Genomic DNA, 16,519 nt, shown 5'->3' with positions numbered 1-16,519 from the left:
TTCCTCACGTTCCCGCGTCAACCTCTCTTTAGAATGGAGTCAAACGAATCCGACCCAGAGTTCGCACACCGCACACCGATTTTCCCTCCTTCAGCCTGTGACCGGCGCCCCGCTCTTTCCTGAGTTGAAGGAGGAGCTGGGCTGCCAGGGGCCTCCGTGTGGGTAGCACCCCCCCCCCCGCTGCCTGCACCTCCACAGAGTGGTATGAGGGGGAAGGGGGACCGGTGGGGGGGGGCAAACACAGGTGTGAGCACAGCCATTCGACAGAAGGCCCTGGGCCCACCTCGCCTCCTCTGTCTACCATCTGAGCCCTTATGGGGGGGGGTCACAGAGAGTTGGGCCCCTCCCCCAGCCTTTCCTTTTTTTTTTTTTTTAAGATTTACTTATTTATTTGTCAGAGAGAGAGGGCAAGCCTGCACATGTGCACGCACGCATGAGCGGATAGGGGCAGAGGGAGAAGCAGGGTCCCTGCTGAGCAGGGAGCCCAATGTGGGACTTGATCCCAGGACCGGGGGATCATGACCTGAGCCAAAGGCAGACGCTTAACTGACTGAACCACCCAGGTATCCCCCACCCCCAGCGTTTCTGCCTCAGGAGTCTGGGGTGGGTCCCAAGAATCTGCACTCTTTGGCAAAAATTGACAAGGCAAGAAACAACAATTGCTGGAGAGGATGTGGAGAAAGGGGATCCCTCCTACATTGTTGGTGGGAATGCAAGTTGGTACAGCCACTCTGGAAAACAGTGTGGAGGTCCCTTAAAAAGTTAAAAATTGAACTACCCTATGACCCAGCCATTGCACTACTGGGTGTTTACCCCAAAGATACAGACGTAGTAAAGAGAAGGGCCATATGCACCCCAATGTTCATAGCTGCATTGTCCACAATAGCCAAATCATGGAAGGAGCCGAGATGCCCTTCAACAGATGACTGGATTAAGAAGCTGTGGTCCATATATACAATGGAATATTACTCAGCTATCAGAAAGAACGAATTCTCAACATTTGCTGCAACATGGACGGCACTGGAGGAGATAATGCTAAGTGAAATAAGTCAAGCAGAGAAAGACAATTATCATATGATTTCTCTCATCTATGGAACATAAGAACTAGGAAGATCGGTAGGGGAAGAAAGGGATAAAGAAAGGGGGGGTAATCAGAAGGGGGAATGAAGCATGAGAGACTATGGACTCTGAGAAACAAACTGAGGGCTTCAGAGGGGAGGGGGGTGGGGGAATGGGATAGACTGGTGATGGGTAGTAAGGAGGGCACGTATTGCATGGTGCACTGGGTTATACGCAACTAATGAATCATGGAACTTTACATCAAAAACTAAGGATGTACTGTATGGTGACTAACACAACATAATAAAAATTCAAAATTAAAAAAAAAAAAAGAATCTGCGTTCTTGGCCATGCTGATGCTGCTGGTCCCAGGGCCACATTGCCAGTCCTGTCATTTAAATGTGTCTAGGGCTGGGGCGCCTGGGGCCTCAGTTGGTGATGCGTCCGCCTTTGGCTCAGGTCATGACCTCAGGGTCCTGGGATCGAGTCCCAGTGGCTCCCTGCTCAGCAGGGAGTCTGCTTCTCCATCTGCCTCTCCTCTTGCTTGTGAGCTCTCTCAAGTAAATAAATAAAATCTTAAAAAAAAAAGTCTCTGGGGCGCCTGGGTGGCACAGCGGTTAAGCGCCTGCCTTCGGCTCAGGGCGTGATCCTGGCGTTTTGGGATCGAGCCCCACATCAGGCTCCTCTGCTATGAGCCTGCTTCTTCCCCTCCCACTCCCCCTGCTTGTGTTCCCTCTCTCGCTGGCTGTCTCTATCTCTGTCGAATAAATAAAAAAAATCTTTAAAAAAAAATGTCTCTAGGAGTGACATTAAAAAGAGATAAAACGGGTGGAATTAATTTTGATGATATATTTTATTAAGCCACGTGTATCCACAAATGATTATCTCTGTGTGTAAAATCAGTATAAGGACAGATGTTCTGCTTTCTTTGCTCACACGTGCCCCTGCTCTGGACGGGCCTCATGTCGAGAGCTCAGTTGCCACACGTGGCTGGTGGCTCAGGTTTCCATGCGATGCCTGGAGATGTTTGCTTCCCTCCCTGGGTTTTTGCAAAGTGGTTTACAGTCATGAGCCTAGGTGCCTGGAAGAACGCCGTCCGCCCGGAGTGCTGGACCTTGCTAAAGAAGTTGGCTTAATGGGGTCGTTGCTCTGACTTCTTTCTTCTGATGTCCTTTCTTCTTTTTTTGGTACTTTCCAAAGGAAGCTTCAAATACGCCAGTAAATCCCAACCACGCCTTCTCATTCCCTGAAGTGGCCAAGGAGTCTGCCTATTTAGAGGAATCGGTGCCCACCCCAGGCAGCCAGGAGCAGAAGTCCGTTGTGTCAGGCAGCGAGGAGGACGGCCTCACTGTGGGCACCCAGCTGTCTCGGGAGTCGCCCGACCTGGGGAGCACCCCTCAGAAGTGGGACACCCTGTCACTGCGGGGCAGCGTCAGCGACCTGGAGAAGGGGCTGGATGGCGCGGTAGGCAGTCTGGACGGGCACACGCTGGGGAGCCAGGAGACGAACTTCGAGTCGAGCATCTGTGTGCACAACTACTGCATCGCGCTGTCCCGGGAGCTCCTGGAGAAGAGCGCCCAGGCGCACGGCGTGCTGCGGGCCTCCTTCAGCGCCCCCGGCTCGGGAAAGGGCACCATGAGGAGTATGGCGCTGGCCATGATCGAGTAGGTTGCTGGGGCGCGGGCGTCGGGGCCAAGGGCCACGTCATGCTCAGTGGGCCAGCTTCACTTCCCGGCCACCCGCAGGGAGCGTTTCTGGAGCTGTGTGTCCCATACCCCCCGACCCTGCAGGGATGCCGTGGGGCCTGTCCTGCGCACGGCCTCCAGGGGTGTCTGTGTGGCTCTGGGCTGGGGACCCGGCTATGACATCGGGGGGAGAGTGACAGCGAGAATCCAGGGAGTGGGCCATGGCTGCCACAGGGCGGGGGGCACCGTGCAGGTGCTCACACATACGCATACACACCCACCCACCTGCACACACCCACGGACATGCACACACACACTTGCCTGCACACACTTGCCCCCTCACTCCCCACGCGCCCTGCGTGGTTGTCCTACACACATGCTCACATACTCTTGCCCCTACTCCCCTAGAGACACCCCCTGCCCCCTCAAAGCGTGCCCCCAGGTGTCCTGGACCCTGTCAGGGAGTCTGGGTGGAGACGATTCTCATAACAACTCTCAGACGTCATCCGCCGTTTCCGTGTGACCCCCACCCCGCGTCTCTTCCCCGGGCACGCGCACCGGAGAACGCGCTCCGTTGAGAGTGTGCTCGGTGAAGCAGTTGGGGCTACTCAGCGGTTAAACCTTGGCCCCAGGTCCGTGCCTTTCCTCCACTCTGGGCTGCGAGATGGGAGGTTTGCCGAAGCGCGCCCGCTCCAAACCAGTAGGACAGTGTTCTCGAGGAAAGTGCTTCTCCGACAGCGTGCGCTGCGAAGGGCGCTTGCGTGGGCCCCCCAAGGGACAGCACTCTTACTTGCCAGAACGGCCAGCCGGCACACTAGGGTCCCTCATCCTTGCGCACACACTGAGCCTCACGCTTTAGCGGGACAGCCGGCAGGGTGTGCTGCCAGCGATGGCATCTCAGCTCTCAAGTGGAAACTGGAATTTTGGAGCCCGTGCACCCCCCCCATAGTGTCTAATGGTGTGTGTCAGCGTCGGGGCGAGCTCGGGTCTTCCCACGTGACCAGGTCCTGATGTCTCAGACTCACGCAGGGTTGGGAGCCCTCACAGTGCTGGATTCTGATGTAGCCAAGTATACATTTTTCATAAAAATGTTATTTTTGTTAATATGGAATGGGTTTATCGTTACTTTTTAAATGTATTAGTATTTAAATTTTTTTTCTCATTTTAATTGGATACAGTAGACATGGATGGATGGAACCTGCATAAACAAAGCTCTTGGGGGTCCTGGAAAGATGTTAGGAGTAGAGAGGGGTCCCATTAGCAGGACGTTTGAGAACCTCTGCTCTAGACTGACCCTGCCTCTCCACGGCCTTCTTGCCCGCCCCACCTGGCACTGCATGGGTGGTGGGGTCAATGGGAGGGGCCAGACCCCCCATCTAACTGCTCTCTTAGCCGTTCTTCAGCCTACTTGGCTTGTCATCACCTTGACCTCCCCGCCCAGTGGGGCTACTGTCCCGGCCGGTCAGGTGTTGGCAAAGCTTCCCCACTGACGCCAGCTCTGTGCTTCTCATAAAAGCCGTGTGTGTCAGTGTGCATGTGCACACACGGACGTGTGTGTGGTGTGTTTGTAGTGTGTGTATGTGTATGGTGTAGTGTGTGTTGCATATATTGTATGTGTGCGTATGTGTGGTACATGCATGTGCGTGATACTCATGGTGCGTAACTGTGTGCTGTATATGCACATGCCGTATTGTGCACGCACATGTATGTGCATGTGTGTTTATGTGTATGTGTCATGTGCACATATGTATGCACACGGCACACATGTGTATTATGTGTGCATGCATGTGTTCCATTTGTATGTGTATATGTGTGGGGCACGTGTATATATGCATGTATGTGGTGTACATGGGTGTGCATGTGAGTGTATCGTGTGTGTGTGGGGGGTGTATGTGGTGCATGTGTATGTGCGTGTGCATATGTGTTGTGTGTGTGCATGCATGCAGTGTGTATATATGGGTGTGCATGTGTGCATGTGTGTGCATGTGTATGTGTGTGCTATGCATTGTGTTACATGTGTGCATGTGCGTATACAGTGCATGTCTGTGTGCTTGTGTATGTGTCTGTGTCGAATGTGCATGCGTATGTGTGTATATGTGCGTAGCATGTGTGTGTCCTGCAGTGTGTACATGTGTGCACGTGTGCGCGTGTCATGTGCATGTGTAGGTGTGTGTATGTGTGTAGCATGTGTGTCCTGCAGTGTGTACGTGTGTGCGCGTGTGTGCGTATGTGTGTCATGTGCATGTGTGTGTAGCATGTGTGTCCTGCAGTGTGTACGTGTGTGCACGTGTGTGCGCATGTGTGTCATGTGCATGTGTGTAGCACGTGTGTCCTGCAGTGTGTATGTGTGTGCGCGTGTGCGCGTATGTGTGTCATGTGCATGTGTGTGTATGTGTAGCATGTGTGTCCTGCAGTGTGTACGTGTGCGTGTGTGTGCGTATGTGTGCCATGTGCATGTGTGTAGGTGTGTGTATGTGTGTAGCATGTGTGTCCTGCAGTGTGTACGTGTGTGTGCGCGTGTGCACGTGTGTCATGTGCATGTGTGTAGGCATGTGCGTGTATGTCTGGGTACAATGTCGCTCCCTGTGTGTACTAGGTGCTCTATGTTGTCACCTCTCGGCTACGCCGGGAGGGAGGGCTGGTCCCCACCTCATGCCCCATCTCACAGATGACCTCAGAAAGGCTGAGCGACTACGCAAGGCTGGAGCAGGCGGGGCTGCAGCTGCACTCGAGCTGGGCTGGGCTGGCAGCTCAGGGTGGTGTGGCAATGGGGGGCTGCCCTGGTGCGGGGCAGGGGCCGGCGGTCTCAGAATGGATGCTGAGAGGCTGTGAAGGCTCCCTCTCCCAGGGAGCGCCGCTGCTGACCCAGGTGTGGTCCCGTGCCTGTCCTCCGGCCCATGACTCTGTCACACTGACCCTCGCAGACACAGAACCAGGTGGCTGACCATCGGGCTGCTGCTGCGCCGAGGTGCGGACCCCAACCTGTGCCGTGTGCCCATGCACGCCCTGTTCTTCCCTGTGAAGGCCGGGGACGTGGCCGGGGTGAAGCTGCTGCTGGAGAACCGGGCCCGGACGGACGTCCAGCTCCCTGCTGAGGTGGGACGTGCGGCGGGGGGGGTCCGGCGAGGTGAGGGATGCGCTGACGGGGGCTCATTAGTGGCGAGAAGTCAGAGCACTTGGTTTGAAATGTCCTCGCAGCATTGTTTCTTCTCTGGTGATGAGAACGCAGGCTCTTTGCTGTGCCGGGGGGCGTGCATGTGCCCCCGGGGGTGGCTGGGACGGGCAGGTTCCTCTGGCTTCAGCTGCGGCTCGCTGTCCTCGCTCAGTGACAGGTGGGTCTCTCCTCGCCAGCCCCTTGGCCAGACTGTGCACCCCTTCTCTTCTCTGCATGGAGGTAACGTGGGTACAGGAGAGTAGAATGTCCGCGGGAGACCGGGATAATTTCATGATAACCTTCTAGGTTTACTGATGGGACTCCATGGTCGAAGCTAAGGTGGCAGCCCGTAAACTCAGCGCAGATTGCCATTCGTGTATCTGTCCCTTCCCTCCTTCCCGATCAGGCATCAGGCACTCACGCGGTCCTCGCTCCAGGCGCTGTTTGGCTCTATTTGAACGTTCGGGCGGATAACACGAGCAGGCCTGGAGAACGCCCATGTGCGGTGGGCTGACGTCCTCCGGACCTTTCTCCACGGGCACCTGCTGTTACCCCGAGATGCTGCTTTGGGGGTTCTGGTTGTGGGGTGCACACAGCCCTCCGCTTCGCACCCGGTCTGCTGCGTGCTTCTTGCCGGGCTCTCACATCTCCGTGGGGCCAGTACAGACTGAGCAGCACCCAGAGACTGAGATGGTCCTCCTGCCAGTCTCTCAACAGATGGCCAGGGGCTGCTGTGGGTGGAGAAGGGACAGGCCCGGGCAGGGACCGGAGTTGGGAGCCGCGTGGCCATCCATGCTGTGGCATCCGAACGAGGGCCCGGCAGAAAGGGCAGTAGCTTTCCTCCGAGGAAGGTAGGGACAGTTGGTCTGAAATGAAGACAGGGCCGCTCGCTGTCTGTAGGCCTGGTGGATGGAAACGCCTTACTTAGGAACTGAAGTGCACGTCTCCGTGGTCCAGTGTGGGCAGGCCTCGTGGTCCCAAATGTCACGACAAGGCCGGGGAGAATGCGGCATTGTGGGCTTTCTGAGAGAGGTGGGGCCTTGGGGGTGCCGCTCGCTGGGAGCGGGCCCTCACCCCTACCGGTGTTGCCTCTGCAGCTGGGGGCCCTTACACCCCTGCACATCGCAGCCGCCCTTCCCGGGGAGGAGGGTGTCAAGATAACGGAGCTGCTGCTCCACGCTGTCACAGATGTGGATGCCACGGCTGCTGACCAGGACGACGTGTACAAGCCGGGCAAGGTGCGCTGACCTGCCCCGTGGGGGCGGGCTGCTGTGGGCCCCGGGGGGCCTCTACGTGCACCGTGCTGTCCGCTCAGTTCAGAATGTCACTTTCATTTCACGGCCCCTCACGAGCTTGATTACTGTTCCGTGGGCCCCAAGCCAGCCTGCGTCTGTCCGCATGTGTGTGGCTCCCTGCGTGCAGGGCCGAGGTGGGACGGGGCCCAGCTCTGACCCTCGCTGGGGCATGTGGCGGGTGCACTTGGGCCTGCGAGAGGGTTTTGCAGGAAGGCGCTCAGCCCCGCTGCCTGGGGAGGGAGGCCACGTGCTCCAGCCCCCCGTGGGAACATGCCTGTGGGGGGGCGCGCTGCTGCAGGGGGCTCCGGGCCCAGCCTGGCGCTGGGGGCCGGCACTTGCCCCCTCTGTCTGCACACAGCTGGACCTGTTGCCTTCAAGCCTGAAGCTCAACGGTGAGCCGGGCCCTGCCGGCATCTACTACAGTAAGCACGCGTCTGCGCCAGCTCAGGGGGGCCGCACGGCTCTGCACGTGGCCTGTGAGCGTGAGGACAACTGCAAGGTGAGCTGGGCGACACGGCGTGTGCACGCGCATCTCTACACGTGTGTGGGTGCCTTGGGTGTGCACACGCAAGTGCGTGCACATGAGTGCGTGCATGTTCTGTGTGCATGTACCTGTGTGCGTGCAAGCGTGTCTGTGTGTGAGCTCGTACTTGTAGGTCAGTATGTCCGTGTCCGTGTGTACGTATGTGTACATGCATATGTATCTATGTGTGCACTTTGGGGGCAGGGCAGGGAGCCAACAGCCCTGTCAGTCACCATCTCGGACTCGGGACCCCGGGTGGTCCTGTCCTGTAGAGCCCTGGGCTGTGACTCTCTGACCCTGTGGCCGAGGCCTCCTGTCTGCCTCGGGGATTAATTGTCAGCAAGGCGGGTGCAGGAACCTGTCAAAGGAGGCCAAGTGGCTGGGGAAGGCGTGGGGGTAACTGGGAAGCAAACCTTGGCTTTGTGCTATAGTGGCCCACGCAGCCTGGGTCAGTAAGTCTCAGAGCATATAGTAAAGTGGGCCTCAGTTTACCCACCCAAAACTGAAAATCATAGCCGGCCTCTCGGGTCTGTGGCATGGCTGTGGCACGGGGTGGTGATCGGGCATGTTGCCCTGTTGTGAGGGTGTGAGGGCCTGCGTGAAGGGGTGCAGGGCAATGCGGGGTGGGGCAGGTGGGAGGCACCCACACGTCTCCCTACTTCACAGCATCCCTTGTGGAAGCCTCCTTGGGCTCAGGCCACCATTCTGAGCCATCGTGTGTGTGTGCCGGCGGGGAGGAGAGGAGGGGAGGCTTTCCCAGAAGCCCCTCAGCAGACTGGCATTGGTATCTCCTTGGCCTGGCCAGGGGGGCGGGTGGAAGGGGAGTGGGCTTGGAGGCGGCCCAGCCAGCCCACTGGGTCTGCGCACCTGCAGGGGGAGCTGGAGCCTGGAAGAGTCCTTGGGGTGGGGTAATCGAAGCTGCAAGGGCTTCCAGCACTGCTGGAGAAGGGGAAGGAGAGCAGGGGAAGCTGAGGGGTCCCTGGCGAGAAGGGCATGGAGGGCAAGGACGGGCCCTCCCTGCGTGGAATGTGTCTTTTGCTGAGGCTGGGCTGCTCCTGTGCTCTGGTGTCCTGCACGATCCCTGAGCCCTGGGGCAGGGCATGTTCCTCTGGCCATACCTACCACGTGCCAGCCTGGCTGTCATAGTCACGTGGTCGTGACTCTCCCCTTTCCTTCGGAAACAAGCTGTAGGGGTACCTGGGCATCATGTGTCCGCTCTGTTTTGTGTTGGAAATGATGTATGTTTAGAAAACATCTTCCCAGTTTGAGGAACCCCCAGCCATCCACCCACCTATCCATGCATCCATCCACAGTTTCGAGCAGTCTCTGTGTGCCAGGCAAGGTGCAGGTGTGGAGGAAATAGCAACTAAGTGACAAACTTGATCTTATGGCATTTGAGTTAATGATCAATGTCAGGTGGTCCTGGGAGTCAGGGCACGTCTTTAACCAGTGGTCCTGCCTTTCTTCTCACGCAGTGTGCCAGGGACATAGTCCGGCTCCTCCTGTCCCACAAAGCAAACCCCAACGTGCTGTGGAGTGGCCACTCCCCACTCTCCCTGTCCATCGCCAGCGGGAATGACCTGGTGAGCATGTTTTATACCCACTGACGGTGCACCTGCAGTGTTTCTGCCTCAACGTGACCCCCTCCCTCGTCTTTCGGATTTGCTGTTGTTGGCGGTAGCATGAAGACAGCATGATGTAAGGGGCACGGTGGACCCCCTCCCAAGGGCATGGAGCTCCTCAGGGAGAGAAGGGTGTAGAAAGGAAGGTGAGCTATGAGGATGAGGGTTTGGCTGGGTGGATGCTTCCTCAGGACGGGTGCATCACAACCCCTGCTTATTCCAGTCATTGACCCCTCGGTACCCTGGGAAAGGAACCTTGGCCACTTCCCAACTCCTGCTGCTGCCAAGGACATATGTGTCCACCACCCACCCATCTACCTGTCTATCCGTTCATTCCCATGCCCACCCCATCTATCCACACATCTATCCATCTATCTCCCCACCCGCCCCCACTCATCCCTCCACTCGCCTACCTACCCACACCCGCCCATCAAGCCATCCTTCCATTCTTCCACCTATCCATCCATCCAGCCAACCAACCAACCACACAGACATCCACTCGTCCACATCCACCCATCCAACCATCCAGGCAGCCAGCCACACATCCATTTTTCCATCCTTCCACCCACTCATCCATCCATCCATTCATCCTTCCTTCCTTCCTTCCATCCATCCGTCCATCCATCCTTTCACCATCCGTCCATCCGTCTGTCCATCTATCCTTCTGTTCACTCATCTATCCTTCTGTCCTTCCTTCTTTCCATCTATCTGTCCTTCCATCCTTCCACCCATTTATCCATCATCCATCATCTTTCCTTCTTCCCTTCTTCCTGCCATTGATCTATAATATATACACCTATATATATACATCTATAATATATGTTCCAGGCAGGCACCCTTCTAGGCATTAGGTGTTGAATAAAATAAGGTCCCTGCTTTCAAGGATCCTGGTGTGGAAGACTGACCATAATCCAGTGTGTCACAAAATTTCAGGTGGTGATAAGTGCTGTGAAGAGAGTAACACCTGGATAAGGGTACAGAATGATGGAGGGCGGGCTGTTGTAGCGGGTGACCAGCGGGCGAGGTGACATATCAGCAGGGCCTGAAGAAGAGGAAGGCATCATCGATGAGGGCTGTGGGGTTTTCTGTGGTCCTTCTCTCTCTCCTCCCTTCGAGTGCATTGAGTCATTCACTGAGCAAGTTGTGGGGGGCACCTGCTCTCTACCTGGTTGTGTAGGTGGGGCGAGGCAGAGTAGGGAGCTGCTTTCTGGGGGAAGGAAGCTCTTGAGAGGGCCACACACTAGTGTGTCTCACGTCCAGCCAAGCTGCTGTCACTCCTGGCTTCCTGGTGGTACGTGGGCCAGTGGCTGGGGATACGGCAGGGAGCAAGTGAGGCATGCCCCATTCTGCATCTGGTCAGGTGATCCTGGTGACTCAGGTGCCTAGGGGGCAAAGGCAGACTGGTCCCAGGGATGAGGGGCTGATGCGACACACACCAGGCCCTGTGCTGGCCCCTGGGCCGGAAAGCAAGACATGAGCTGGGAGCACTTTGGAGCAACTGGACAACATGCAGAAAAAGTGCCAGACCTGGGCTGCTGGGGTGGGTGTCGCAGCTTTCCCTGTGGGGCCACCACGTGCCCTCTCCCTGCCCCAACCTCGTCCCCTGAGCCGGGGCGGCAGTCATACCTGCGGGTGGGATGTATGGCAAGTGGCCAGGTGTGGCTGCCACCGTGCAGAAGCCTTACTCTGGACACTTCCTCTGCATGCGAGGCGAGGGGCTGGTGGGCACTGACAAGCTTCTCCTTGTCCAGATCGTGAAGGAGCTTCTGTCCCACGGAGCTGACCCCAACCTGCTGCTGACCAAGGGTTTGGGCAGCGCCCTGTGTGTTGCCTGCGACCTCACCTATGAGCACCAGAGGAACATGGACAGCAAGCTGGCCCTGGTGAGGGCTGAGGCTGGACGGGGCGGGTGTGCGGCGCATCGGGCCCTGGCATGTGGGGTCTGGGGGCATGTGCTGGAACCCTCGGTCTAGCCTTCATTCCTGGCAGGTAGGGTTTCAAGTGATCTTGCTCTGCGATGTTCAAATACTTGAGAAAGAACACAAAATTCTCGCCTTTTCTATTGTATCGGCCTAAACACGTGAAGTGTAAGCCCACCCAACTGGCCGGACAAAAGTCCTCTGGTTTGTCTCGAGAAAGGCATGGGCCATCCCTTTGGTTGGGCTGCAGGACTGTAGATTTTCTAAGTAAAGCAGACATTGGCCAGGGAGCATGGTCAGGGACCTGCTGGAATGGCATTGGGACTACCCTGCGTGGGGATCTGGGGGGCTGCCGTGCCCTGGGTGGAGGGTCCGGGGGCTGCCATGCCCCGGGCGGGGGTCTGGGGGGGTGCCTGGCCCTCTGGGTGGGAGTCTGGGGGGTGCCGTACCCTGGGCGGAGGTCCGGGGTGCCGTGTCCTAGCTATGGACATGGCTTGCTGGTGGCACTGCTGCTTCCGGGTGGGCTCAGGTGTGACAAGGAGGCACTCTGTGCTTTGCAGGTCCTGGATTCTGTGCTGTTCCCTCAGAGTCCCCATCGTCTTCCCAGCTGCTCTGGCCCTGCCAGCTGCCCAGACACGTCCCCTTGTGCGTCTGCCCCCTCCTCACTCCCATGCCAGGGCCCTGGGTCTGCCACGGTAGCGTGGTGTGGGCAGGCCCTACCTGTGCTATGATCTCGCCCCTGCCTACACTCGCGTGGGGCGGCTCCCTGTGGGCTCCCCGCTGCCCTGGCTCCATCGGGAGCCGCAATGTGGCTCCCTGAGAGCTGGAAGCACCAGAGTGGGGAGGGGCAATGAGAGCCTGGCTTTCTGGAGGCTGTCACACTTCACAAAAGTTCAACTTTAAGGAAAAAGAAGTAAGACCCCTTTTCTTGAGCTGCTGTTTCCGGATCCCATTTTAAGGATCCTGCCTTGATCCCCAGATCTGTCCTCTAAGCGCCTGGAAGTGCCTGCATACGTGCTTCCGGGGCCTCTCAGTGCTGCGTTCTGGATCTGGGTGGGGGGGCAGGTCTGCTTTGCCCCAACCATGCCATCTGCCTCCGTAATTGTTTGGCAAGTGGAAGGACTCTCGCTTTCTTGACCCTAAATCGTCTTGTCTTTGACCTTGGGAGCCTTCCCCTGGTCCCCTCAGCCCCTGATGTCTGCCGTGCTTTCTGGTGCATCAACGGGGACCCTCGCACACCTGTGGATTCTTGCCCTGACCCCAAATCAGCCAACCAGCTGGTTTTTCAAAGATTGACTTACAACTTATTCATTTACTAATTTTTATTACAACTGAATGCGTAAAAGTTAGGCCGGCACAGTGACGCCACATCCCCTCTCCTAGACGCACTGGTTATTAACATCTCCGCTCCCCCCTCCCCACCCTCTGGCCTCCCTGACACTTCCCTCCGCCAGCCACCTTGCACCGAGCCGGCCCCAGCTGGGTGTCCACCACGCTACCCCACCGAGCCAGTGCACATGCATGGGGTGTTTGATAGGGGCCTGCCACACCCGGCTCTCCCCCAACCCCTGCCCTCCTGCCATCTGCAGGCCCTCCCCACCCTCCGGCTTGGCCCACGTTTCCAGCTGCATCCTTCAACCCCCCTGCCCTGACGTGAGCCTGAGCCAGTCCTTGCAGCTGACTTCTCCGAGGGTGTGTCTCTGAGGTGTGAACGGCCCAGATGACCGTGAAAGGGCCAACGTCCTCGTCCTCTTGGTGCTTCCCCAGTAGAAGGCACCCCACCCCCGTCCCTGTGTCCACCGCTAAATGCATCACCCTCTTGGGATGTGGGCGGTCAGTGCTCCTGAACAGGAGAGGCGTTCAGCACCTTGGGTTCTGGCCGCAGACGGGGTCTGCGCAGTTGGGGACAGGCTCGGGGCCTCCTGTCCGCTGGAACTGTGCAGTGCTGGCTGTTCGGGGACCGCTGTGCACCCCCTGAGTGACAGCCCGCTTGCACTTGGCCGGGAAGTAGGCCATATGTGGTGTGGGCGGTGTCGGCGGATGGCAGCCTGTTTTTCACCTGCTTGGACGGGGCCACACGGAGCCCCGTGCTTTTGCGGTTGCGTTAGGAATCCTAGCTAAAACTCCAACACCTGGAGCCTCTTTATGGAACCTGCCCCCTCCCTCCTCAGAGTGCAGGCGGGCACCTCTGTTGGGTGCCATTTGCTGTGAATGAGATGGGTGGTAAGGAGCTAGAGACTTGCCAGAAGTCGCTCACGCACGCCGATGAACACACCTTTGTCCGCACGTGCTCGCACAGACATCCATAGTCACTGAGCGCCCTACGTGGGTGGGAGGGGGTTAGGACGTGCTCGGTGGTTGCCCTCCTGTTGCTTTTGGTCTGGGGACTGGGACAGTAACCAGCCGCAAGTTACAGACCCGTGGCAACTTCCTGGTGTGGTGGGGGGTGGGGGGTGCCTTAGTAGTGGCCCAGCCTCGACCTACCTTGTGCCCTGCCCTAACTTCTCCTCCGTGGGGTCGGCATGTCTGTCCTGTCTGTCTGCTGACTCTCCGCACAGCTGAGAGGGTGGCCTCCCTGGGTAACGAGGGCGACGACGGCCCTTGCGGGCAGCACCTGCTCTCCCGCCGGGGGCTCTGTCCTCGGGCTGCCCCCTGCGGCCCAGCGATGGTGTGGAAGCCGCGGGTGACCGGGGCCACAGCGCTGGGCACCTGGGTTCCGAACCCTGCCTTCTGGTGGCTGGGCTTCCACACACGTGTGACCCAGGCTCTGTTCTCCATAGATCGACCGGCTTATTAATTACGGGGCTGACATCCTGAGCCCTGTGACGCTCACGCAGGGGGACAAGGTGGCTGTGGGCACGGCTGTCGACTACGGGTATTTCAAATTCTACCAGGTACGGCCCTGAGAGTCCCACTGGCGATGGGGGTAGAGGAGCCAGGGCCCTTGGTGCGTCTCGGGCAGGGCTGGGCCCGGGCCCTTCCTGCCTCTGACCCAAGCCGGCTGGGGCCGGCACCCTTAGCGCACCCCGCTGGCGGGGCTGCGGTCGCCAACTTTCTGAGCGCAGCTCCGCGCCGTCCTGACCACGAGGAGGTGGGCTCCCCGCCCGTGTCCCCGCTGAGGGCGGGGGGCCGGGGCCCCGCGGTCCCTGGTGCTGACGGGGTGCGTGCCGCAGGACCGGAAGATCGCCCACTGCCCCTTCCACATGCTGACGCCCGCCGAGCGGGAGGTGTTTCTGGCCCGCAAGAGGCTCCTGGAGTACATGGGCTTCCAGCTGCGCCGCGCCGTCTTCGCCAAGGAGAGCCAGTGGGATCCGAAGCTGCTGACCCTGAGCAAGAAAGGTGGGTGCCAGCGGCTCCGCGGGGCACGCCGGCGCCATCCGCCATCGGCGGGGGAGGCTACTGCTCCGCCCCCTTGCGTGCAGTTGATTCCCGCCTCCTGGCGGAGCCGCAGGTGTCTGGGGCTGGGTTTCCTGAGGCTGTGGGGGGAGGGGCCGGATGGGACGGGATGGGAGGGAGCTTTCTTGCGCTGCCCGGGCTCGCCCTTGTGTCCCGCCCTCCACGGAGGTCACGCAGAGACATCGAGAGAGATGGGGAGATGAGCCTGGGGAGAGAGGAGCCCCAGGGAAGTCTTCAGGCAACACTGTGGGACTGCGTCCAGGAGCACGGTGCCCAGTGCCAGGGGGCACCAGGTGCTGCCTGTCCTGCTGTCACTGGTGGAGGGCATGATGCCTGAGGCAGGGCGAGGTCCAGCTGAGCTGTTTCAGGCTGCTATGCGGCCCTCCTGTGGGAAGCCGCAGGGCCTTTGCTCCCTGACAGCCTGGTGGCCCCAGGACCCTGCTTCACTCTCTCGTGGGCAGGGTTCATGGCGGCAGGCCCGCTGCTCCGTGGAAGGCCAGCGGGGAAGTGTGCCTGCGAGACACTCTTGGTTGGGGCCACAGGTTCCCGAGGCAGACTGGTCAGCTCTGGAGCAGGAGGAAGAGGGACCTGCTCCGTCTCTGCTTGGAGAGCCGCATCCCAGGGGCTGAAATGGCGACCGTGCCACTGCCTGGTGTCGCCTGGTTTGGGGGTGCAGCCCTGGGTCCTACACAGGCTGGTCGAGGGGCAACACGCAGCAGAGCCAGCCAAGGGAGCTGAGTTTCGGGCGAAAGCCTAGAGGGAGGGGCTGCAGGGTCATTTGACTTGGGGGACAGGCTATGGATCCCGAGAAGGATCTGGAAAACACCTAAGCGCATGCAGGGAGTTCTCTTCTTAGATGTAGTAATGACGATTTAGCTTCTAACAAGAATTGGACTCCTGGTGACCAGCCATCAGCTGAGAGCCAAGCACACTTCCCTGGAGAGCAGGACGCTGTGTAGGACCAGCCCATTAGTGCTCTGGTCAGCCATCCGTGTCTCCTCTGCATGACGGGGCATCCCCAGAAAGTAGAGTCACATACCCAGGATGGTGGCCTTTGCACCCACGTCACCAAAGGGGGCTGGGGTCGCGACCGCCAGGAGTAACACGGTCACTGCTCTGGCTGTGGTTGCATAGGAGAGGCTCTCCCTCTGCGTGGTGCTTGCTGCTCCTTCCGAGCTCTGCCCTGGCCACCAGGCCTCTGCACCCCAGCACAGCTCGACCTCTGCACCACGGCTGCCCGACCTCTGCGCCTAACTGCCCGACCTCTGCACCACGGCTGCCCGACCTCTGCACCCCGGCTCCCTGACCTCTGCGCCTAACTGCCCGACCTCTGCACCCCGGCTCCCCGACCTCTGCACCCCGGCTCCCTGACCTCTGCGCCTAACTGCCCGACCTCTGCACCCCGGCTCCCCGACCTCTGCACCCCGGCTCCCTGACCTCTGCGCCTAACTGCCCGACCTCTGCACCCCGGCTCCCCGACCTCTGCACCCCGGCTCCCTGACCTCTGCGCCTAACTGCCCGACCTCTGCACCCCGGCTCCCCGACCTCTGCACCCCGGCTCCCTGACCTCTGCGCCTAACTGCCCGACCTCTGCACCCCGGCTCCCCGACCTCTGCACCCCGGCTCCCTGACCTCTGCGCCTAACTGCCCGACCTCTGCACCCCGGCTCCCCGACCTCTGCACCCCGGCTCCCTGACCTCTGCGCCTAACTGCCCGACCTCTGCACCCCGGCTCCCCGACCTCTGCACCCCGGCTCCCTGACCTCTGCGCCTAACTGCCCGACCTCTGCACCCCGGCTCCCCGACCTCTGCACCCCGGCTCCCTGACCTCTGCGCCTAACTGCCCGACCTCTGCACCCTGGCTCCC

General features: G+C 59.3%; 1 protein-coding gene across 1 annotated transcript in view; it reads left to right on the top strand.

Moving 5' to 3' along the window:
• The window catches only part of ANKMY1 (ankyrin repeat and MYND domain containing 1), a 45,109-nt gene that overhangs the window by 21,736 nt on the left and 6,854 nt on the right, over nucleotides 1-16,519 (top strand). Inside the window, exons 8-15 of the mRNA XM_034642708.1 lie at nucleotides 2,260-2,723; nucleotides 5,669-5,840; nucleotides 6,996-7,136; nucleotides 7,552-7,692; nucleotides 9,192-9,299; nucleotides 11,090-11,221; nucleotides 14,038-14,151; nucleotides 14,431-14,596. Of these exons, the coding sequence (XP_034498599.1) occupies nucleotides 2,260-2,723; nucleotides 5,669-5,840; nucleotides 6,996-7,136; nucleotides 7,552-7,692; nucleotides 9,192-9,299; nucleotides 11,090-11,221; nucleotides 14,038-14,151; nucleotides 14,431-14,596 (1,438 nt within the window). The remainder of the gene's footprint in view (nucleotides 1-2,259; nucleotides 2,724-5,668; nucleotides 5,841-6,995; nucleotides 7,137-7,551; nucleotides 7,693-9,191; nucleotides 9,300-11,089; nucleotides 11,222-14,037; nucleotides 14,152-14,430; nucleotides 14,597-16,519) is intronic.

Source organism: Ailuropoda melanoleuca, chromosome 2 (assembly GCF_002007445.2).
Source record: "Ailuropoda melanoleuca isolate Jingjing chromosome 2, ASM200744v2, whole genome shotgun sequence".
NCBI lineage: Eukaryota > Metazoa > Chordata > Mammalia > Carnivora > Ursidae > Ailuropoda > Ailuropoda melanoleuca.
The sequence above is the reverse complement of the archived record's forward strand: the minus strand, read 5'-3'. Positions and strand labels throughout refer to the sequence as shown.